Here is a 25,905-nt window from a genome sequence, read left to right on the forward strand (position 1 = left end):
ATTACAGAGGTATACAAATATTTTCATGTTTCTCAACTACTGTTGTTTATATGTACGAAAAATTGTGCTGTCTCACTTAATCAGAAATTTATACTCCAGGTTGAACTAGGATCACTCTATACATTAAATTCATCCGTCAATTTGTATTTCCTCCTCCATGTCTGTGTTAACTTCAGAATAAATCATTTCAATGCATACAGAAACAAAGGAAGAAGAAATGCTTTAAGTTTCTGCTCAGTCCCACCTGGTCATAAGTCCACCCCCTTCAGAGGTACTTGTAGAAGGCTGCTGCAACTGTCCTTCGTCCCTTCGCTTCTGAAGCTCCTCAATCACAGGACTTACGCCTAATATTAACAGGGCACATCGATGGATCACGGAGTTGCAGGCAGCAGTGTACACATCCTGACCCTCAGGAAGGTCTGTGCTCACCCTTCGCTCTTGCTGAGCCTGAGGAGGTGGATCATCAGCTCGAGCCCCAGACCCTGCCCCACTGTTCATTCTATCTCGATCTCGGCTACGAGCTACTTCACGGGCTGAGAGGAAACACTGAAAGATTTCTGTAACATGCAACACAAAAACAAGGTCTTAACACATGGGGAGAGAAGAGCAAAGAAAATAACAATAAAAATAGTCAAAAAGTTGGGACCAAATACTTAATCAAAGAGGGAAAATTATTTTTTAGACATTAAATACAGCATCTAAGTAAAAATTTTATCAAAAATATATGTATAATATTAAGCTTATAAAAATTACAATAGGAAATACTCATGCCTTCATAGAATTTAGATTTGGTTGATTCTATTTCTACTCTTATGAGTTTGATCAGTAGTTTGCAAAGTGTGGTTCCAGAAGAGCAGCATCAACATCATCCAGGCACTTGTTAGAAATGAAAAATACTGTGCCTCTCTCAGACTGTCTAAATCAGAAGCTCTAGGCATGGAACCAGTAATCTGTGTTTGAACAAGCCCTCCAGATGATTTTGAAGGCCATTATAGTTTGAGAACCACTGGGTTATATAAAAATAACTGCCCATTTCTGAAATGTTCACAACCTTGGTTTGAAAATTGTCAGGTTACAAGAGAAAAAGACAAAGTTTAAGTCGCATTAGTTAAAATGAAAAGCTCTTTTTCCCCTTCCAAAGTCCACATAACTCCTAACATCTACACGTTGCTGTATTTTGAACATAGTAAATAAGCACAACGTTTAAAGGTCTTTGCTGAAACAGAATCAGATTCTACTAAATGTCCATCTAATGCTGCTGCTGCTTGCTGCTGCTGCTAAGTCGCTTCAGTCATGTCCGACTCTATGCGACCCCATAGACAGCAGCCCACCAGGCTCCGCCATCCCTGGGATTCTCCAGGCAAGAACACTGGAGTGGGTTGCCATGCTACCCCTTGCCAATTTACAAGTGTAAAAAGTCAGTGGGTTTAACAAGTTTCTGATGCAGTGGTAGATATTTCACAAGAGGAAAAGAATATTTTGCTCAAATTCAAGTAAAGGTGGTATTTTTAATGGAGAAACTAGGCAAAAAAGTTAGTAAAATATTAGGGTCATCCATTAATATGGAAGTGGTGGTAGTGGTGGTTTAGTCACTAAGTAATGTCTGAGTCTTGCAACCCCAAGAACTGTAGCCCGTCAGGCTCCTCTGTCCATGGGTTTTCCCAAGCAAGAGGTTTGCTATTTCCTTCTCCAAATATGGAAATACAAACTTTAAAATAGATCTGTATATTTCAAGGTATTATGATAATATATTCATTATGCTATTGAAAGTCCCTTATTTCTAAGAAAAACAAACCAATGAACTAACAGTCCAGAGCTGGAAACCAGTTAAAGTAATTAGGAGAATTGTCACTGGAATTCTGGGCAGATTTGGTTCTAATTCCAGCTGCTACTACTTGTGGCCCTAGGCATATAATTTTCCCTCCTTAAACCTGAGTTTGTCCATCTTTAAAACAAGGTAATTGGAGAAGACAATGGCAACCCACTCCAGTACTCTTGCCTAGAAAATTTCATGGCTGGAGGAGCCTTGTAGGCTGCAGTCCATGGGGTCGCTACGAGTCAGACGTGACTGAGCGACTTCACTTTCACTTTTCACTTTCACTCATTGGAGAAGGAAATGGCAACCCACTCCAGTGTTCTTGCCTGGAGAATCCCAGGGATGGGGGCGCCTGGTGGGCTGCTGTCTATGGGGTCGCACAGAGTCGGACACAACTGAAGTGACTTGGCAGCAGTAGCAGCAGCAGAACAAGGTAATACTAGAAATCATCTGATAAGACTGAGAGGATTATGAGTTAATCTATGTGAAGCATTTGACCCAAAGGCCAGCATATAACTGATGCTCAAAAATGGTATTTTAGTTTAAAAATTATTGGTTAACTATAATGCTTTATTATACAGTAATTGAGGGTTATATTTTGTTACTGTGCTTTTCCCCTTTAGTCTTTGCTTTCAGGAATTTCTAAACTAAACCTTAAGTTCATCCAAAAATGTTCCCTCAGCCTAGGTTTTAAAACTATAACTATTCTCTGGGAATTCCCCGGTGGTCCAGTGGTTAGGACTCAGCACTCTCACTGCCGGGACCCAGGTTCAATCCCTGGCCGCGTAGTAAGGCAACCCTCAAAACTATATTGTATATAATCATAATTATCCTCCTACTCGTCATCTCTAATCCCCTCCTCTCCATTTGGACCTTATATTTTTTCTTGTTTTAATGGGCTTTGGCCTTGTTTTGAGCCATCTCAAAATCATTTTTAGAAATATGCAAAACACAAATAAACTGGTAACAAATTAAGTGTCAAACTGAAGAATATAGACAATCTCAATACCAAATGTGTAGATGGCCATAATGTTTTAGGCTACAAAACTGAATATATACTTTAAATTGACGTAGCCAAATCACTCAAAAGATACTAACAAATATTTAAAAGCTTTGGGATTTCTCTTTAAATATTTAAATGATTACATTTTAAAACTATTGGTAGCCTTATAAAAGCATGAAAAATGTCATTCACCAGCCAATAATATTCTCATGTAATATTCTCAACCAATAATATTGTCTCTTGCTTTTTACTGAAAACAGCACTATAGTCAGTGGGTGAAGTTTATAATTTAAAAAGTTCTGCATATGGTCTCTCTCCTTCTCACCACTTAGAAGTCAGTCAGGAGAATGGGCAATTTGGTACCCCTAGAGAACATACTTTGAATGACCCTATTCAATGACTCATGGGCATCACTTCATGAATGAAACTCAGTGGAACAGGTACTATTTCCAAAAGCCTGCATATAGAGCTTTTCAGCCCAAAACACCCAATCCAATAGCTTGAATGGAACTAACACAGTTTTAAGAGCTGAAATGTTAGCTAACCAGATCATCAAGAGAATACAGGATCCTTTCAAAAAACTGTAAAGAAATGTTTGCCTCTCTCTTCTGTAGTCAGTTTCCCTACCAAAAAGAATGCCACAGTGTGTATCTGTAAAGCAAGAAGGGTGTACTCACTGCCAGCTGTCATCACTTCGTGTTCTCGTTCTTCCTCCTCATCCTCTGGCTCTGGATGTCCCTCTTCCCGATCTCGCTCAGCCTGTTCTTCCATTTCAGCTTCTTCATCAATGGTCCGGGTAAATGAATGCTCCTGAGGATCAACATCTGCTGAGTCTTGGTTTTCCGAGATCTTAAAGAAATAATCAGAGCTACACTAAATATATATATTTTAATTTTGAAAAATATCATTAAAACCTTGATTTTTTTTATCATGGAAAATAATGTTAACAGCAATAACAACTCATGAATTTTACCACAAAAACACAAAAGATATATTGGATAAATCTGAAGAGATTAGAAAGAATGTATAGCGACATCTCACTAAGCTCTCTTCCTCAATATTTTGATTGTTCTGCTGTAAACTGCTAAATTAAAATGACCTGAGTATGACAATAAGCATAAAAGGTAATTAAAGAACATGAAATTTAATTCTATTCAGTCTCCCTCAAATTGTATGTTACTGCTACTCTGTATAAATGTTTAATAATTTTAATTTTTAAAAAAGTGCTTTTTAACCTCTTATTGGTGAAAATATTTACGTTATACTCTCTTAGCAAATTTCAGTTATATAAACATATTATTTTTCAATTATTTTCTCACTTGGCCCTTGAAGAAACCAAAAGTTAGAAATCTGATAAGGACAATGTTATTCCCCATGGTGATTATGATACCTAGTAGTCATCTAAAGAAGAGAGTCCTTATTATAGGTGTGATTCACGGTTAGAGGGGGATACTGAGCAGTCAGTCAGACTCGCACAAAACATAAGTCATGTATCCTCACAATATGTAAATTTCAAATGTGAGCTTCAACAAAATGGCTGATTAATACATTTCATGGGCTTTCAAGGTCACTCACAAATAATCTGATCCACAAATATTAAATCAGTGCATGCTAAAAGAATACTATAATACAAATGCAGAGATAAAGTTTGGTTTTTAAAATCTAAGATCTATATAATGGAGTGCAAAGCATCTTATGTATGAAGCTTCAAAGAAAGTTTCAAAGAAATTTATATGTATAATTATAATATAATTATGTATCAGGCTATACTCATAATTATAGGATCATGTTATCAGAATTATCAAGCACTTCAGAAATCATTTCAGTTTTGTTGCAAGAATTACTTCCAGAACAGCCTTAGTAAGACTTTTTCATCTTTACCTCCAGCCGTAGGCAACTCTAACCATTAGAATTACTTCCAGCACAGCCTTGGTAAGAGTTTTTCATCTTTACCTCCAGCCGTAGGCAACTCTAACCATTAGAATTGCTTCCAGCACAGCCTTGGTAAGAGTTTTTCATCTTTACCTCCAGCCGTAGGCAACTCTAACCATTAGAATTGCTTCCAGCACAGCCTTGGTAAGAGTTTTTCATCTTTACCTCCAGCCGTAGGCAACTCTAACCATTAGAATTGCTTCCAGCACAGCCTTGGTAAGAGTTTTTCATCTTTACCTCCAGCCGTAGGCAACTCTAACCATTAGAATTGCTTCCAGCACAGCCTTGGTAAGAGTTTTTCATCTTTACCTCCAGCCGTAGGCAACTCTAACCATTAGAATCGCTTCCAGCACAGCCTTGGTAAGGGTTTTTCATCTTTACCTCCAGCCGTAGGCAACTCTAACCATTAGAATCGCTTCCAGCACAGCCTTGGTAAGGGTTTTTCATCTTTACCTCCAGCCGTAGGCAACTCTAACCATTAGAATCGCTTCCAGCACAGCCTCGGTAACCATTAGAATCGCTTCCAGCACAGCCTCGGTAAGAGTTTTTCATCTTTACCTCCAGCCGTAGGCCACTCTAACCATTAGAATCGCTTCCAGCACAGCCTCGGTAAGAGTTTTTCATCTTTACCTCCAGCGGTAGGCCACTCTAACCATTAGAATCACTTCCAGCACAGCCTCGGTAAGAGTTTTTCATCTTTACCTCCAGCGGTAGGCCACTCTAACCATTAGAATCACTTCCAGAACAGCCTCGGTAAGAGTTTTTCATCTTTACCTCCAGCGGTAGGCCACTCTAACCATTAGAATCACTTCCAGAACAGCCTCGGTAAGAGTTTTTCATCTTTACCTCCAGCGGTAGGCCACTCTAACCATTAGAATCACTTCCAGAACAGCCTCGGTAAGAGTTTTTCATCTTTACCTCCAGCGGTAGGCCACTCTAACCATTAGAATCACTTCCAGAACAGCCTCAGTAAGAGTTTTTCATCTTTACCTCCAGCGGTAGGCAACTCTAACCATTAGAATCACTTCCAGAACAGCCTCAGTAAGAGTTTTTCACCTTTACCTCCAGCGGTAGGCAACTCTAACCATTAGAATCACTTCCAGAACAGCCTCAGTAAGAGTTTTTCACCTTTACCTCCAGCGGTAGGCAACTCTAACCATTAGAATCACTTCCAGAACAGCCTCAGTAAGAGTTTTTCATCTTTACCTCCAGCCGTAGGCCACTCTAACCATTAGAATCACTTCCAGAACAGCCTCAGTAAGAGTTTTTCATCTTTACCTCCAGCCGTAGGCCACTCTAACCATTAGAAGGCTTTTTTCCCTACATTCATTCTTCACTCAGTTGTTACCCTTTGGTCCTACCTGTGTCCTCTGGAACAACAGGGAACATGTTTATTTCCTCTCCTACATGAAGCCCTTTAAGTATCTTTAAGGCAGCTAACATGAGACTCCCCTTTGTTTTCATTTTCTAATCTAAACATTTTTGACATTTTCCAGTTCTTGGATAAGATGATTAACCAATCTAACGTAGTTTAATATCCCTCATAAGTTATGGCACCCCAAATCAAATAGGATAATTCAAATGTGGTCTGATCAATGTAAAATAAAGGAATCATATTTCATATGATTTGGACAATTCGATTTATTAATACCTATACGGCCTAAGAATATATAAACTCTCTCAGGAGCCATATCACACTTGATAAATAAGTGGTTAAACAAATCCCAATTTTCTACTTATCCAATTTGTTTCACTAGAAAAAGAACTACTCAACATTTGTTGAACATCTGCAATAACTAAGGCACATTTTTTTCCCATCACATAAACCAACATGGAGCTATCTCTTATAGCTTGCAGAAAAATAAGAGAAATTAACTGATTTCCAACTTTACCCATCTGTCTCTTGATGATGACCTGGTCTGAATAAGTTCAAGGTTCTTGCAAGCAAGTAAACGACTTCGAACTTTGTACACACAACGGTATACTTCTGATAAGCTTTTACCAGGTTGATATCTAAATAAAGAACCAAAATAGAAAAGTTAATTTCTAATATCATGAGAGCAAATATTTGTCTGAGGATAGTTTTAAGTTACTTGCCGGCTTTCTCCACATGCTTGACTGAGTAAATTTGTGTGTTTCAGAAGAGCTGCAAGAACGAATCTAGACACAGTGTCCAAGAGTGACTCGTTACTCAAAGTTGCACTGTCCCAATCTGAAAAAAAAAAAAAAGATACACTGACATTTCAGAGAAAAGAGTTCAGAGGTCATTTTAATAGCTTTAGTAACCCAACACCTGAATATTATCATTTTTCTAAGCAATTATTTAGCAAATGAACCTACTTCCTCCCACATACTGTGCTAGGAGTACAGTAGTAAATAAAACTAAGTCCTGGATCTCACAGAGCATGTATTCCAGTTGGGGGTCATGTGTGTGCTTAGTCGCTTGGTCGTGTCCAATTCTTTGCGACGCTATGAACTGTAGCCCATCAGGCTCCTCTGTCCATGGGGATCCTCCAGGCAAGAATACTGGAGTGGGCTGTCATGCCCCCCTCCAGGTGATTTTCCCAACCCAGAGATTGAAGCCAAGTCTCCCGCATTGCAGGAGTATTCTTTACTCTCTGAGCCACCAAGGAAGCCAAGAGGGCATAAGGAGACAGTAAATAAAAACATTAATATGACAGATAAGCGCTATGAAGAAAATTAAAGCATGGTAAGGAGAACAGGGAATACTGTACTGTGTAAGTTTACTATCTTTTATAGATTGGTTTGGGAAGGTCTCGGATATGGCTACAATCAAGCAGAGAAATCTAGACAACATAGAGAAGAAGGCATACAGAGACAGCGTCCTTTCAAAAAAACTATGTCGAGGCTCTGAGGCGAGTTAAAAGAGGCCAATGCAGTTAGAGCAAAACATGGGTGCACAAGAGTAGCAGGTGACATCAGAAAGCTGTCTAAGACCAGATCACATAGCGCCTTGCATGCCATTTCAAGTCCTCTCGGTTTTACTCTGAGGAAAATTGGAAGGATCATTAAGAAACTTTGAAGAGATATGAGATGATATGATCTGTGTTTTAAAAGGCTCACTCTAACTGCTGAGCACAGAATTTACTATAGGAACAGCAATAGCAGAAGCAATTATTACAGTAATTCAGGTAAGAAATTATGGTGGCTCAGACCAAGGTAGTAGTAGTGGGGGTAGTAGGAAGAGGTCAGATTTCTTAAGTATTTTGAAGACAGAGTTGAAAGAATTTGTTGATGGATCAGATGTGAACATAAGAGAAGTCAATGATGACTATAATATATTTAGAATACAGTTGGCTTTTACCCAGAGAACAGTCCTTTGGGAGGATGGGTATCTGTAATCAGGTGTCTGTTTCTGAAGAGTACCTTTTAGTTATCCTAGTATAGATATTGAGAAAACTAGTCAAGTGTGTATATATCTGGTATTTGAAGTTAGTGACGTATCAATAGACACTATAAGTACATGTACATTTAGGTGGGTAAGAAATAAAACAATATTCAGACAGAAATGAGTACATGCAATTGAAAACCCAAATCACAGCATTAGATGATGAGAACTAGTGAGCTGCTTTCTTTAATTCCATGTTAGCACACTGGTACAGTAAAAATGAAATACATTCAGTATATCCCAAATGGGGATATGGGAGGTTTACTGTCTACTCCACTCCCAGAATGTCTGCCAGACTCTGTTAATTTGACAGATTTACCATGCTACTTAAAAACAAAACCAAGCAAAAAACACCCTTGGAAAATATTAAGCGCCAAGTTATCTTCACTTGTTCTTAATTCCTTTTTAAAACTCCTATCTTAAGAGAAAAGTTTTAAAGATTGACTTTCCAGTACTTTCTGGATGCTTAGGTAAACATTTAAGTTCAGACTTACCTATTTTACAGGTGAAAAAATGAATATAATCACGTCAGATTTTAAGAAAATCTTACACTAGAGAATCTTAAAATAACAGTTTGTATTACATACAAAATTTTCCACATTAGGTTTCTGAGAGATCATCTGTTCCAAGGGATTGCTTGCTATTCTGAAAACTGCTATGACTTAAAACCAAACAAGATCTCATTTCAAGTAGGCTAATATTCAATTTAAAAGCAAACTAAAGTGACATCCTTTGCAGTGTTTCAAATTTAGCAAGGACCATCCTCCTTTGCAATGTTTAAAAGGTTCTTTTCAAACACCTTCACTAAAGTTATAGTCATTTCATACCAGGCTCTACAAAATGTTTCCACTATTCAGGTATAAAGTCTAGGCTACATACCTAGACTTTGTGTAGGTATACGGTGTACAAGCAAGTGAACAATGGAGACATACAGTGTTTATTCCTCTTATCTTTATATCACTTTTAAAAGTGCTCACTGCAAAGTAACAAGTGACAACATTATATAAAAGACTACCTAACTGCACATTCCAAGAAAATGATGAAATAAGAGAATATGGGGAAATATAACTTAGAAAACAAGCTTTTTCTCTCCTCCACTATCGTACTTTTCTACCACTGGTGAAAGTCAACACAATAGAATGAGTAAATAAATAAATGACAGACTGCATGAGATTCAACTTTCAAACATATCTCACCGATGTTTTAAAGATCTGAATGATATGTATCTCATCTTTATTATATAAAGTATTATAAAAGGTGAACAGGTTTTTACTTTTACCATTTTTATCACAGAAGGAAGAAAATCCAAAGAAACAGGGAACTGCAGATCAAAGAAACAACAACATGGAGAAAGATAACTAGGGGTATGTATTCTGAAAAATCCAAGACATTGTTAAAGGGCGAAAGCATGGGGGACTTCTCTGGCGGTCCAGCGGTAAAGATTACATGCTTCCAGTGCAAGTGGCTCAGGTCTGATCCCTGGTTGGGGAACAAAGATCCCACACGCTATGTGGTACAGCCAAGAAAATTTAAGAAAAGAAAATATTTTCAAAGGGGAGGGCAAGCAAGGGAGCTGAAAGGAAGTCAGGTATATCCGTTAAAAACTCGTACATAAAACAACTATATTAATCAATTAATCAATAGAAACTGAAATACCACTATACACTCTCATTACACTTTACTGCTGTACTTAATAACACACCTCATTTCAAACTGGTTTCTTCAACAGCACCCTAAAAGAGTAAAGTGGTTTACAAAAGAGGAAAATGACCAGACCCAGAGCTCAAGACATCTACATACACATCATTTCAGTTCTTGACCAGGGCTTGCAAAGGGAAGAGATTCATTAAACAAACTCTTATATTAGATCCACTTACACCACAGGGAATCCTTCAGTAAAATGCTGCCTCTGGATTTATTATTCTTTATAAAAATCTCAATTTTCCCACACTTGATTTTCTTCAAACAGGATATATGTACATAAAAATACACAGGGTAGTTTCCACAAAAAGGAATAAGAAACTGTTTTTAAAATGCAAATTGTATCACTTCTCGGCCTTTTGGCTAAGATCAAGTGTAAAATGCAAATTGTAAAATTCCTTTTTCTATAAGAAAGTAATACTTTCTATAAGAAAGTTATTCCTGTGATTTTCTACTTATATATATTACACATTTATTAGTTGGTATAATGAGCTATCTACATATTTACCCCCGTTATCCTCTTTACTTTACCTTTACTAATAGCATAATCCTGCATGCTGATCCAAAGGCTTCGAGCAGGCTCTTTTGAACAACCCAAGGCCAAGTCTACGAAGACAGCAATTTCAGGCCGCAATTTATAATCAAAAGGCTTCTGTTCCTCATTTCCCGAAAGAGCTACTTCTAATAGGCAACTCATACATTTATCTAAAAAACAAAAATTACACAAGTTATCACTTCCAAGCCTCATAAATTTTGGTGCTACAAATAAAATCTTGCCATATTTACTTAATGAGTGTGAAATCATATATTTCAAATCGTTTTAAGTAGATGCTACAGAGGTAGTCTTTTAACGCTTCTCAATTCGGGGTAGTATCATCCCTTTCTTGGTGTGACTACATGTAACAACATTCCAAGAAAGAGTTCTGGCATTTTGGTAGGCAGGGCCCTATATGTGCAGCACAGTCTTATGTGACAAAGAACTTTCTAGTTCAAAATGGTTTGATATTCTTATTGAGAAACATGGAATCATTGGGAAAGAGACTAGTCATGATTTTTTTTTCTTTTTGTAGACTTAAGGGAAAATAATCACTTAAGGATAATTTAATGGAGATCAAACATATTGATACTTATATAAATAATTTCTCAAATGACATTTATATTTGTTCAGGCGGTTCCTAACTTTTCAATGAGACATTTGGCTTTAAGAATTCATTTTCCATTAAAAAAACAAAACATTTCACTAAATGATAGGTTCCCAGGCTAACACCCAAAGTCAATTTAATTTAACCTATGATATAACTGAATTATCATTCATTTTTATAAAGACAAGACCCATTTCCTAATATAAAGACTTCCCCAGTGGCTCAGTGGTAAAGAATCTGCCTGTGATGCAGGAGACCTGGGTTTGATCCCTGGGTCAGGAAGATCCCCTGGAGAAGGGAATGGCAACCCATTTCAGTATTCTTGCCTGGAGAATTCCATTGACAGAGGAGCCTGGTGGGCTATAGCCTATGGGGTTGCAAAGAGTTGGACATGACTGAGTGATTAACATTGCTATATTTCCTAATATAACAAGTATTTAAACATAAAATAAAACAATTCACTAGTTATATAACTTTATAACAAAAACTGAAAAATAACATTAAACCTGAAATTGATTTTATTCATATCAAAGGCCAGTTAAGTGAGTAAAGTAGACAGAAAAAGGAGGAGGGTAGAGATAATGATACTTTTGCCCTCAGGAGGACATTTGGGACTATCACAGAGTTAAACATTGATAGCACTGGAACCATCTTTATGATGCTAATTGCCCCTTGGAAAAAAACATGATTTTACTTTTCTTTTATACAAATCTTCCTAAGTATCAACGGAATCACTTTCTGGTACATAAATGAAACATGAATATATACTCCTAGCTGGAAAAGGAGGAAAGTCTTCAAAATCTCTCACTCCCACTCTCCAATCCCAAAGCAGAATTTCTGCAATTTTTGTCTTGGTTTCTACTTTTTGTTTCTCCTCTTGAAATTCTCTTAGATCGAGATTTCTTTTAGATTTTGCTTCTTGGACATTCTCCGAGTCTCCTTCTCTTACCAGAGAAATAATAAATTTCAAATCTAACAAGACCATATAGGCTATCTAATCTAATTCATTATTTCAAGGATTGAAATTAGAGGTCCAGAGAGACTGAAGGACCAATCCTAGATAAAACAACTACACCACCTGTTCAGGACCTGGACAAATCTTCATATTCAGACAGTCTGAGAGCTAGCCTACTAGCAAAGTAGACAAATGGGAGATGAGGCAGGAAAGGAAACTCCAAAGGTACCATAAATAAGGAGGAAAAAAATAAAGAATCATACAAGGTAATATCAGCATGAAAGCAGGACAGGCTGGGGGTAGAAGGGATTGGTCCTCACAACTGAAAGGTGTTTATGAACTGAGCCCTGGTAAGTCATGGTCATTACCTGTCTATGAAGCAGTTTCATAAGCTCCAAGCCCAAGAACACAAGTAAATCAAGCATTTACTCATTTTTATGAGTTAGATGATTTGCTTAAAATGAGTGATAAATAATAAGAGTAGAACTAGACCTGTACTTCTCTATTTCAGGGGGTACTTTTCACTATACAATGCCACAGGATTTAACTTTTTCTGAGGGCTCCAAGTTACAGTCTCGGATCCTCTACCCTATAATGTTGCATTTGCTTTCTATCAGTTCTCTATTCTGCAAACCCATAATAAGAGAAATCTCAAAGGAGGTATAAACACAAATGCATTTTATTTACAAATGTTGCAGAGAAGCACATTACCTAACTGAGGGGTGTCCATTTCTACACCATCACTAAAAAGTGGTGTTTTCATCCAATATGCAGTGTCCTGTTCCTCTGGAGACACAGGCAAACCCTGAAGCATGCCACCAAGACATCGCCCAATAAGAAGAGCAATTGTTCTTTCCAGATCCACAAGCCACACCCAGGACTGGGCTGGCTGAGGTAATGGCACGCCAGCAGGGTCAATCAGTTCTGGCCCTCCTGAAAACAAAATCATTAGTAATGTATCTGGTATTCAAGATTCTCAAACTTTTTCATTTCTATTTCTATTGCACTACAAGAAGATATTGAAGCAAAATAATTTTATAATGAAAACAAAAACTGTAACATTTTCTGTATATATACTCTTTACCAAGCTAATTTAAAATACATTCAGATAAGCCTCATATAAAAATTGACTTTGTAAAGTTACCAATTTTAAGATAAACATTGAAACAGTACATGGCAGAATTATCCCCCACTGATTCTATCCAGATCAAATTTCAACCTTAACACTGAGTAACTGAGGTAGCTTATCCCTCCAAAATCAAAACAAGAGTTGATCTAGGGGACTTCTCTGGTGGTCCAGTGGTTAAAATTCTGTGCTTCCAAAGCAGAGGGCCCAGGTTTGATCCCTGGTTGGGCAACTAAGATCCCACATGCCGCATGGTGCGGCCTAAAACAAAACAAAAAGAACTGATCGAGCAAAATGACACTTAGTATTACTTAATGCTTTTTAAGACCTGAATTCAGAATTGTCCTGTACTAAGATCCAGACATCTCACACGCTAGTAAAGTCATGCTCAAAATTCTCCAAGCCAGGCTTCAGCAATATGTGAACCGTGAAATTCCAGATGTTCAAGCAGGTTTTAGAAAAGGCAAAGGCACCAGAGATCAAATTGCCAACATCCGCTGGACCATGGAGAGAGCAAGAGAGTTCCAGAAAAACATCTATTTCTGCTTCATTGACTATGCCAAATCCTTTGACCGTGTGGATCACAATAAACTGTGGAAAATTCTGAAAGAGATGGGAATACCAGACCACCTGACCTGCCTCTTGAGAAACCTGTATGCAGGTCAGGAAGCAACAGTCAGAACTGGACATGGAACAACAGACTGGTTCCAAATAGGAAAAGGAGTACATCAAGGCTGTATATTGTCACCCTGCTTATTTAACTTATATGCAGAGTACATCATGAGGAACGCTGGGCTGGAAGAAGCACAAGCTAGAATCAAGATTGCCGGGAGAAATATCAATAACCTCAGATATGCAGATGACACCACCCTTATGGCAGAAAGTAAAGAGGAACTAAGAAGCCTCTTGATGAAAGTGAAAGAGGAGAGTGAAAGTGTTGGCTTGAAGCTCAACATTCAGAAAACTAAGATCATGGCATCTGGTCCCATCACTTCATGGCAAATAGATGGGGAAACAGTGGAAACAGTGTCAGACTTTATTTTGGGGGGCTCCAAAATCACTGCAGATGCTGATTGCAGCCATGAAATTAAAAGACACTTACTCCTTGGAAGGAAAGTTATGACCAACCTAGATAGCATATTAAAAAGCAGAGACATTACTTTGCCAACAAATGTCCGTCTAATCAAGGCTATGGTTTTTCCCGTGGCCATGTATGGATGTGAGAGTTGGACTGTGAAGAAAGCTGATCGCCGAAGAATGGATGCTTTTGAACTGTGGTGCTGGAGAAGACTCTTGAGAGTCCCTTGGACTGCAAGGAGATCCAATCAGTCCATTCTAAAGGAGATCAATCCTGGGTGTTCACTGGAAGGACTGATGCTAAAGCTGAAACTGCAATACTTTGGCCACCTCATGTGACGAGTTGACTCACTGGAAAAGACTCTGATGCTGGGAAGGGTTGGGGGCGGGAGGAGAAGGGGACGACAGAGAATGAGATGGCTGGATGGCATCACCGACTCGATGTACATGAGTTTGAGTGAACTCCGGGAGTTGGTGATGGACAGGGAGGCCTGGCATGCTGTGATTCATGGGGTCGCAAAGAGTCGGACACGACTGAGCAACTGAACTGAACTGAACTGAAGATCCAGATTCATGCTTTCTTATTGTACATTTATTTTTAAAAGTTCTTCACTTAAAAAATAAAACTAGTTAGCCATAAAGATAAGAATAGATATCAATGAAATCATAAACAAAAAACACAAGAGATCAACAAATTAAAATAATTGGTTATTTGAAAACACTAATAAAATGGATAAACCTCTAATAAAATTAATCAAGAAAAAATGATGGCATAAATTTTCAAATTAAAAATAAAAAAGAGGATAGAACCACAAACACACTAGAGATTTTTTTAAAACCATGAGTGAATATTATGAACAACTTTGTACTGATAAATTTGAAAACCAACAAAATGACACTTTCTGAAAAAATATCAATGTCTGAAATGAATTTTAAAAGAAACAAAAAGCTGTAAGAGAACAACCACTAAAAAGGGAAAATTAATCACCAAAAATATATCTATAAAAAAACGCTAGGCCCAGATAGTTTTTACAATCTTTCAAACCTTCAAGAAGAGAACTCCTAAATTAGACAAATTTTAAAGAAAAGAGGGAAAAAAAGAAGATTCCAAACTGATGTTATGTGGTTAGTATAACTGTGGTAGTAAAAGTGACACAAAGGATAGCATGAAAAAGGAAAATTATGGGAAAAAATCAGTAATCAACACTGATGCAAAATCCAAAATAAAATGACACTTACCTCACCTAAGACAAATAGAGTAATAAGTCTTAGAAAATTCTGAGATGCTTTAGAGAAACAAGAGTAAACCTGGAATGGCTCCATATAAAGTCTAATCAATATCCTGAAACAGCTGTAACCTTAACATTTGACTTCATCTAAATCCAGTTGACACAGAACAATGGGGTGTAAGATGGGCCCTCAAAGTATTCTGTTCAAAGTAATCTTTGCAGGAGAAGAAACCAAAGTTTAAAGAAGCTTGGGCAAGTCACTTAAACACCCAAGGTCATACAGCCAAGTTCAAATAGAGCCAATCCTAAAATCTAAATCTTTTAATGCCTTAGTTCAGGATTCTTTCCATTAAAAGTGTGATCTCACTTAAACTTGGAAAGTTTTTAAGATTTCAGTAACGAAACTCCTTTGATAACCTTAGGATAGACTTCAATAGAAAAACACATTGCTATTTTCTAGACATAATATTTTAAGTTATCTTCAATGGAATAAAATAACCAGAATTTTATAAATTAAAAGTGAATTCACACATTATGCCTAAAATCAAAATGCTATTTTCTGGGCTACCCTGGTGGTCCAGTGGTTAAGAATTCGCCTTAAAATGCAGGAGACACTGGTTTGATCCTTAGTTCAGGAAGATCCCCCATTTGAGCACCACAACTACTGAGCCTGTGCTCTGGAGCCCAGGGCCACCAGGGCCACAACTCCTGAGCCCACAGGCCCGAACTACTGAAGACCGCATGCCATGGAGCCCACAGTCCGCAACAAGAGAAGCCACTGCAATGAGAAGACGACACACCACAACTGAAGAGTAGCCCCTACTCTCTGCAAATAGAGAAAGCCTGTGTGCAGCAACTAAGACTCGGGGCAGCCAAAAAAAAAAAATTTTTTTTTTTTAAATTTTAAATGCTATTTTCTATAAAGTATCTAAAAAGAAAAACACAGAAAGATAGGTTCCCAATTTCTATCTTTTACAATCAGTTATCTACGTATCAAGACAAAATACAAAATATTTTACTGTGAAATAGAGATTTAAAACTAAAAATCTTTGCATTTAAGAAATAAAACTTAAATCAATCCAATGTTTGTAAAATGTGTCATTATGCTGCCAACCAATTTATGAAACCAATGCTTTCCTCTTATCCACTGTAAGATGTATCCAAATTAAGCCATGTTAAAATCTAAAAACAAGCATGTCTTGAAATCAATGAAATATACTATTCAAGCCTAATAATCAGATAAAGAATTGATTTGTGTCACTTTACATACAATCAACTTTCTTATATTTTCTCATCTCAGGTACCCACTTTACACTATAAGCTCTCAGACAGCAACTCTATCTTTTGATCACATTATACCCCAAAGTGTCAGATATGATTTGTCTGATGTGAGAAAAAGGAATAACTTTTCTCAAATGCATTATTTGCTCCCTTATTAACTGTGCTTACCATGAAGAGGCCACTGTAACTCTTGGTCTTCCAAAAGAGCAGCAGCTGGCAGGAGTCTATTAAGGCAATCAAGAGGTGGCAACAAGTCGAGGAGGTAACTCAACAAAGGCCGAGCCACCGACACTGGGAGTAACAGGAGGGAGTTAACAATCTGGCAGAGCATACTGCCTGCAGCTGAGACGTATATCACATCTATGAAGGGTAAGAAATTTAACGTGGATCAACTTTCAGACAAACTTAAAGAAAAAAACTAATAAATGAACTATTTTTGCCTAGAACTGGAGTATACTAATTCAATAACTCTTTGTTGAATTATTATATAACTCTCTGGTAGCGAGGTTGGGGTTAGTATTGATTTACTTTCTGAATGCATCACAACAGACACTTTATGGGAAAGCACACATATCCTTGAGCCAACAAATTCAAATGATTATAGCATCTTCACGTAAAGTGTATTAAGAATTTCTCATTCACAGATTTACTCCCATTTTCAGATTCACTTAAGAAGTATTTATTGAAGACTTAAAGACTATATACCAGGCACTATTATAGGTGAAAGGTGTATGACTGTGAATAAAGAACTAAAAATGCCTGCCCTCACAGTGCTTACGTTTTAGTGAGGAAAGCATTTTACGTTTTTTAAACCAAATGTAATTTTTTAAATTAAAATATTGTGCTCCAAAATCACTGAAGATGGTGACTACAGTCATGAAATTAAAAGACGCTTACTCCTTGGAAGAAAAGTTATGACCAACCTAGACAGCATATTCAAAAGCAGAGACATTGCTTTGCTGACAAAGGTCCGTCTAGTCAAAGCTATGGTTTTTCCAGTAGTCATGTATGGATGTGAGAGTTGGACTATAAAGAAAGCTGAGCGCCGAAGAATTGATGCTTTTGAACTGTGGTGTTGGAGAAGACTCTTGAGAGTCCCTTGGACTGCAAGGAGATCAAACCAGTCAATCCTAAAGGAAATCAGTCCTGACTATTCATTGGAAGGACTGATGCTGAAGCTGAAACTCCAATACTTTGGCCACCTGATGCGAAGAACTGACTCCTTGAAAAAGACCCTGATGCTAGGAAAGATTGAAGGCTGGAGAAGAAGGGGACGATAGAGGATGAGATGGTTGGATGGCATCACCGACTCAATGGATGTGAGTTTGAGTAAGCTCTGGGAGTTGGTGATGGACAGGGAGGCCTGGGGTACTGCAGTCCATGGGGTCACAAAGAGTTGGACACGACTGAGTAACTGAACTGAACCGAACCCTGTCATCTTAAAATGTAAATTGTCGGAGTGGGTCTGGTAAAATTTTTACAATCTTGAGACATTCTTTTGACTTATTGTAATAACCAATTGAAAAAGTATATAATTCCCATGCTAAGATTAGCAAGGGGGCACTCTCTGTCCCCCTTCTGATGCCTATGTCAGAAGCTTTCTCTGTCCCTTTTTGTACTTTAATAAAACTCTACTACACACACACACACACACACACACACACACACACACAGAAAGAAAGTATTTCAAGAAGGAAAGAGGATTGCAAATGCTAAAGAAACGTAAAGAAATGGATGAAAATCTCACTTTATGCCATTTAATATTAACCTTTTTGAGTATATGTCATCTAATTCCTTTAAATTAGACCTCTATCACAACAGTGGGCATCTTTTAAGATTAACCAGATCAATCACTGTTGCCATCACCCAAAACCCAGCTCAGGAGATTCAAAGTCATTCCTACTCCACTCAGAGGTTTCAGACCCTCTTTGACTTTCAGTTCAGTTCAGTTCAGTCGCTCAGTTGTGTCCGACTCTTTGTGACCCCATGAATCACAGCACGCCAGCTAAAAATTCCTGTTTTACAACCACTGATTAAATATGAAACCCAGTACCAAACACACCTCTTAATTTTTCTCCAACGCTGCCATTCCAAGGACTTTCTTTCAGCAAATTTGCAGAACGTGAATAAATATCTGTGGCATGAGGCAACAAGAGCTGAAGATGTTTATGAAGCAATGCCACACTGCTTGAGTTCTGAGGAAAAAAGTTTCTAAATTACTATATTGGAAGATTCAAGGTACAAAAAATTCATGGTTTACCCAAATATCTGCGTTTCAAGGTCCCTGAGAAATGACCATAGAAAGCAAAGTATCACATACCTCACTAATGTTATTGATATGGCAAAATGCCAGCAGCTGTTTCTGCAGTGAACATAGCAGTTCATGAAGATGAGCGGGCTGACTGTTCTCTGAAGATGATGTTCCAAGTAGAAATTTATCACTGTTCTTTTCTAGCTCCCCAAATGCTTGATCCTAAAATGATACATAAATGAAGATTATATCCGAAGTGTTCGAAAGTGAAATTAATGTCCTACCATAAATAAATCTGATTTAAGAAGTCATGGTCTCCTTTCTCTCATTATTAATCCTTACATCTTTGCTACTGCTATATAATCATTAGCTATAAGATGGTAAGATTTATCATGCAATTTCAACTTGCTTTTCTACTAAAATAAAAGTAACAATGTTTCACCACAAAAACTCTGAAAATGCAGAAAACAAGAAAAAGGAAAACAACAATACCCAAAGACAAAACATACCAACATTTTAATGCTACTGTTTTCCCAACCTCTTATGTAAAGGTTTTATTTTTACACACTTGAATTTCTAACAACACAATTCTCAGAAATTAAATTTATTTCTGATTATAAAAGCAGTAAGTGGACTAAAGAAACACAACAACTAAATACAGAGTATGATCCTGATTTTGGGGGACACGGGGAGGGTGCCATAAAGGACATTATTGGGATAACTGTATAAATTTAAGCATGGACTATATATTATACAATAGTTCTGTGTCAATGTTAAATTTTCTGAATTCAGTAACTGCTCTGTTGTTATATAAGAAAGAGAATGTCCTTCTTAAAAAATGCAGGCTTAAATGCTTAGTAATAGCCAGTATGATTTCTACAATTTACTTTCAAATAACGGATGGAAGAAAAGTTAAATTTGGCTGAAGGGTACCGGATGTTTCTTTGAACAGTTCTTGTGATTCATGCATAAATTTTAAGTTATTTCAAGTTAAAAATATTTTTTAAAAAGAAATAGTATAAAAAATTTAGAAAATGTTAAAACTGTATTTTTTTTTTTAAAGAAAGTTTAAATCACCATTTAGCCAACCACTGTATCTAATATTTTTTCTGTATTTCTTTTCTGGTTTTGTGTCTTTTTTCATAAAATTACATATTCTATTTTTAGTCTTCTCTTTTCTAACAGATCCACAAATATTTTTTGTATTTTCATAAACCATGTGTACATAAAATCTGAGACAAATAGTCCACTGAGCATATATAATTTATATAACCATTCCCCAATTTTTAGATATTTCAGTTGTTTCCAATTTCTATTTCTTATAAATAATAATGTGATAAACACCCTTATGCATAAACTATGGTCTTTGTTTACAATATGCAAGAGAAAGTCTCAGAATATTTTAAGGCCCTCACTATATAAGCACCATTTTAAGTGGGCAAATAAGCACTGCTAGAGACCGAATGTGTTCCTTCAAAATTCATATGTTGAACCTAATCCCCAAAGCAGTGGTATTCAAAGGTGGGACCTCTGAGAGGTGATTAAGTCATGAGGGCAGAGTGACCTTATAAAAGGGACCCCAGAGATTTCCCTTGTGTGAAGACACAGCAAGAAGACAGCTGTCTATGAGCCAAGAAACAGGTACCACTAATCTGCTGCCTCCTTAATCTTGGAATTTCCATCTCCATAATGGTGAGAAATAAACTGTGTTGTATATAAGCTGTCCACTCTGTGGCATTCTATTATAGCAGCACAAACAGACCAAGACAAGCACTCTTATTCTAAAATCTTAGAACAAGACAAATTGGTTTAAATTATATCAGAAAGAAACAGTAATTTATGATTTTCAGCCTAAAAGCAGTTATTACAGTTAGTATTTTATTTCCATTTCCATATAATATACACATTTACTTCAGCCCTAATGGCATAAGAAAGGCAATACTTTAATAGAACTTTGGGAAAAAATTTCAGTCAATACCAAATGGATATACTTATAACATTGTTCCCATTCCATCTGCAGCCAAACGTCAGACCAAATTTATATTCTTAAATCTGAAAGAAAATAATTCTACGGAACAACTGTCACTCTGACTTAATCAACAACCTTTTAAGTTGGGCAGAATACAACACTAAGTGAAAATAACTCAGTTATATCCAGCTCTTTGTGACCCCATGGATTATACAGTCCATGGAAATTCTCCAGGCCAGAATACTGGAGTGGGTAGTGGCTCCCTTCTTCAGGGGCTATTCCCAACCCAGGGATTGAACCCAGATCTCCTGCATTACAGGCAAATTCTTACCAGCTAAACCACCAGGGAAGCCCAAGAATATCGGAACGGGTAGCTTATCCCTTCTCCAGCGGATCTTCCCGACCAAGGAATTCAATCGGGGTCACCTGCATTGCAGGAGGATTCTTTAGCAACTGAGCTACTAGGGAGACTTGTACCGAAAAAAGGAATATACAGACCTGACCCTGAAGAGTAGGAGACAATATGAAATGATACACAAACACTTTGAAGTTAGTTACACAGTACACTTTTGACTCTAAAAACCAATAAGAGGTATTAAGTTATAGTTACATGGTTAGAAAAGGTTATTTCAGCAAGGCTTCCTAGAAGCTTTCCTGGGTTTCCCTGGTGGTTCAGAACGTAAAGAATCCATCTTTAATGCCGGAGACCCAGGTGTGATCCCTGGTTGGGAAGATTCCCTGGAGAAGGGAATGGCTACCAAGTCCAGTATTCTTGCCTGGATAATCCCATGGACAGAAGAGCCTGGCAGGTTGCAGTCCATGGGTTTGCAAAGAGCCAGACACAACTGAGTGACTAATATACACGGTTGAAAATGTTGTTTGAGCAAAGCTCTCCTAGAACAGTCAAGTGTTAAAGAAGTCATAGACTGACAGACAAGAAGAGAAGAGATAGGTGTGCTACACACAAGCTCAGGTGAATGTGGTGTGTGAGCCAAATGATGCAGGATCTGAAAAAGTTTTGATTTAATAAAACGAGGTTATTTAATACAACAAGGTTATTCCAGCAATAAGATGCTAAGAGGAGACCAGTGACAGTGACAACAGTTACAACACTGTTATTACCATTAGGTCATGATGGTATGGATTAGAACCCATAGAAATGGAAAGGAAAAAAAGAGAAAAATCTAAGAAACACCAGAGAGTAAAAATTAAGGGCATTCTAATAAGAAAAAGCAATACTACTGTCCACTGTCTTTTCTCCTACTGATCAGCCTATTTTTAGTCAGTATCAACTATACTGTTTAATTATAAGATCATATCTGGTAAGATTAATCCTTTCCTCATGATTCTTCACTTGCAAAATGTTGTTGACTATTTTTATGTTTATTCTTACACATTAATATCAGAAAAAATTTGGTAAAATTCCAAAATACATCTCTTTGGAATTCTCAACTATAAGTCAGTTGGCACCCACAATATTTCAGAATATCTGATACATTTCCCCCCTTTTGGGAAGTGGAGTCTAGTTTTATTTATTTCATAAGTGTTTAAATGTCAAAATACTGTGACCTGAAATGAACCCCACACCCTTCAAAAAAACCAACCCAAGTATTTTTTTCTTTTTTTTTTGGCCACGCTATGCAGAATGTGGGATCTTAACTCCTTGATCAGGGATCAAACCTGTGCCTCCTGCACTGGAAGTGCCGAGTGTTGACCACTGGACTGGACTGCCAGGGAAACCCCCAACCCAAGTTTTCTTCTTCTTCTTTTTTCTTTTACTACAAAAAAAAGGGCAACTTACTGTATAAAATCCTAAATTTCTTAAGAGAGTCTTCATCAAAATTTCAGCCAGATGGGTGTCTGGATGGCAGCTCTGAGTGCCATAAGGTTGATCTGACAGGTTTCCATAGCCAGTGCATACGGAAGAGAGGTCAGCAGCATCAGAGGGTGAGCTATACCCAAGTAAGGAGGCTACATGGGTATGATCTTGCAAACTTGTCAGAATAATATCCAGTTGCATTCTCTAAAGAAAAATATTCCCAAAGATGAAACAGGAACAAATAATTAGCTTAAAATGCACTAGAAAAGTAAATTTAACAAAAAATCCCAGGGAAAAAAAAAAACACCTATAATGATGCTAACTAATGTGCTTTATATCCTAATAGACAGTAATCTTTTAGAAAATGTGTAGTTTTTTAAAAAAGCTATCCCACTAATACCATTTCAGAAACTGCAACTTAAAGTGTTGGATTACATCCTTACTACCTGAAACACTAAGCTAAAATGACACACTATACATAATAATTTTAGCGCTATAAGTAGGAGAAGGAAATGTCAACAGATAAACTACAGTACACATTCTTCTACAAAATTACCAATGCAATGATCTATTCTAATGCTTAAAATAAATCACTTGAAATCTAAACTAATGCAAAATATTCACTGGAAAACATCTGTGGCTATTTTACTGCCAGTAACACTTTTTCCCTCAAATCTGTAACTCTACAATTGATTGTTCTGTTTGATTGAGCAAAACGTACTTATTTTAATGCACATATGACAATAAAAATGGAAAGAAGAAGCATACTCATATCATCAAGTACTTGTTCACAACAGTCATCTTCCTTTACTTTTTATATAAACTATTTCAAACAAAGTTCTGGGCAGGGAACCAACAGTAGCTCATGCCCTTGATTTCAACTCCACACACTACAAATAAATTCTCTGGCTTGACGGTGTAAACAACATTGGAAAAATGAGACATAATTTTAATAATGAGCCCCAAATCGCTTAAGTTATCACTTGCTTCACTTTCATTAGAAGCCTGGGAATTCTTCCAATACAAAGCATTAAATACTAGGATGTACCAGACTCATAAAGTGAAGTATTATTCCACGAACACTGGCAACTGATTAGCTTTATTTCCCTTTCAGTCTTTTTTTGATAATATAGTAATAGTTTACTTAGATACCAGACAAAGGCTCACCTGTCCTTTAGATAAGCTTTCCCATCTATCAGGTCCTTGGGGTAAAAGAGAATGAAGTAATTCCATACGTTCTCGTAATGGAGGTAACAGCATGGTTGCTCCCACTGACAGAGTTTCAATTACAACCTTATATTAAAAAAAAAAAAGTAGATTTATCTGGCTTGGTTCTTACATTTTTAATAGGAACACATAAAAAATAAATCCACAAACTACTAAGATCAAAGAAGTCTAAAGAAGGTGGATCATAGAAGTCTGAAGAAGGTGGCATATGAATAAAAGAAAGCAAGACAAATCCTTCTTTAGAAGTCTTTAAGAAGACTAGAATTTTGTATTTGCCACTACATAGCTAATCGTTATGCAATAAATATTCAGTGTTGAGTCTAATAGTGTTGAGCCTGATAAAGCTCTTTGAACAGTGCTGGGAATGTACCAATAAACAAGACACAGAAAAGCCGTGCTTATATAAGCATATAGTCTAATAAGAAAAAGAGACCCTGAGTAAGCAATTTTAAGTGTGAAAAGAGTCACACAGAAAAAGTAAAATGAAGTGCAAACTTGAGTGAGCACCCATACATAAAGGCATTTAACACAGTCTATGGGCTTCCCAGGTGCGCACTAGTGGTAAAGAACCTGCCTGCCAATTCAGGAAACAAAACAGATGCAGGTTCAAGCCCTTGGTCTGGAAGACTCACTGGAGGAGGGTATGGCAACCCGCTCCAGTATTCTTGCCTGGAGAATCCCTTGGACAGAGAAGCCTGGTTGGTTACAGTCCATATGGTCGCACAGAACTGGACATGACTGAAGCGACTTAAGCACACATTCATGGGCTCATTGTGGAGGGTCTCCCTGAGGATTAGGCATTTAGGTTAAAAACAGAGCAGGCCTTAGCCAAACAAATGTCCAGGTAGCAGGAACAGCTTACAAAATAGCTCTATTATCTTAAGCCTCAAACTTCTCTGGGTCATAGTTTCTTTATCACTAAAATAATGGTGCTGAATAAGAAAAAAAGAAACACTCAATGCTTAAGAAAAGAGCTCTTATAAATTAAAAACATAAGAAAATAAAACCTCAACTGCAGGGTTAGAATATAAAAATTAAACTTCTCATAAAATAGAGGAGAGAAAAGATGGAAAACACGAAAGAAAACTTAAAGAAATTAAGAGGAATGATTCAGGAGGTCTATTACCCAATAATGAGTTTCAGAGAGAGAGAGAGAAAGAACACAGAAAACAGTGAATAGGAAATCATCACACACTTCAAGATAATTTCTTAATACTGAAGGCTATGAGTTTCCAAATTAAGAGTCTATCCAAATATACATGACAATGGATAAAACTGGACCACAACAGTTCACATCATTTTAAAATGTGAGAACAGAGAAGTAGAACTTGTTATAGACTCCAGAAAGGAAAAGATATCCATAAAAGGATTAAAAATTTGAATAGCATAGATTTTCCGACTAACAATCTGAAAGCTAGAAGAATTTTTCTACAATTCTTATGGGAAAATCACTGTATCCGTTTTGCTTTTTTTTTTAATTGACATATAATTTAGATCATAAAATTTAACTTTTGAAAGTATAAAATTCAGTAGGTTTAGTTTATTCAGAGTTGTGTAACCATCACCACTATCTAATTTAGGACATTTTCATCACCCCCAAAAAAAAAACTGTGCCCATGAGCAGCCACTTCCCATCTCGTCCTCACCCAAAACTTCTGACAACAAATTAACCTACCTTGTGTCTCAATGGATTTGCTTACTCTGCACATTTCACATAGTATGTGACCTTCTGTGACTCGTTTCTTTCATTTAGCATGTTTAGAAGACTCACCCATGCTGTAGCCTGTGTAAGTACTTCATTCCCTTCTATAGCTGAATAACATTACATTGTATGGACATACATTTTGTTCATCCCTTCTCCAGTTGACAGACATTTGTTTGTTTCCACTTTTTGGCTATAATGAATAATACTGTTATGGACATTAATGTACAGGTTCTTAATAAAATCTCTTAGATACAGACCCAGGT

General features: G+C 37.1%; 1 protein-coding gene and 1 pseudogene across 8 annotated transcripts in view; one reads left to right on the forward strand and one right to left on the reverse strand.

Moving 5' to 3' along the window:
• The window catches only part of HERC1 (HECT and RLD domain containing E3 ubiquitin protein ligase family member 1), a 222,225-nt gene that overhangs the window by 106,739 nt on the left and 89,581 nt on the right, over positions 1-25,905 (reverse strand). For all 8 annotated transcript variants that reach the window (XM_055435446.2, XM_088839676.1, XM_088839675.1 and 5 more), the window contains exons 13-23: positions 23,878-24,003; positions 22,693-22,914; positions 18,992-19,144; positions 18,734-18,866; positions 16,840-17,031; positions 12,670-12,891; positions 10,393-10,566; positions 6,849-6,963; positions 6,644-6,764; positions 3,497-3,668; positions 245-557 (exon numbers count right to left, since the gene is read on the reverse strand). In XM_055435446.2, coding sequence (XP_055291421.1) covers positions 245-557; positions 3,497-3,668; positions 6,644-6,764; positions 6,849-6,963; positions 10,393-10,566; positions 12,670-12,891; positions 16,840-17,031; positions 18,734-18,866; positions 18,992-19,144; positions 22,693-22,914; positions 23,878-24,003 — 1,943 coding nt within the window. The remainder of the gene's footprint in view (positions 1-244; positions 558-3,496; positions 3,669-6,643; positions 6,765-6,848; positions 6,964-10,392; positions 10,567-12,669; positions 12,892-16,839; positions 17,032-18,733; positions 18,867-18,991; positions 19,145-22,692; positions 22,915-23,877; positions 24,004-25,905) is intronic.
• LOC148776458 (U2 spliceosomal RNA) lies at positions 10,205-10,287 on the forward strand (annotated as a pseudogene).

This window comes from Moschus berezovskii, chromosome 9 (assembly GCF_049115385.1).
Source record: "Moschus berezovskii isolate FMDL1 chromosome 9, NW_MosBer_1.0, whole genome shotgun sequence".
Taxonomy (NCBI): domain Eukaryota; kingdom Metazoa; phylum Chordata; class Mammalia; order Artiodactyla; family Moschidae; genus Moschus; species Moschus berezovskii.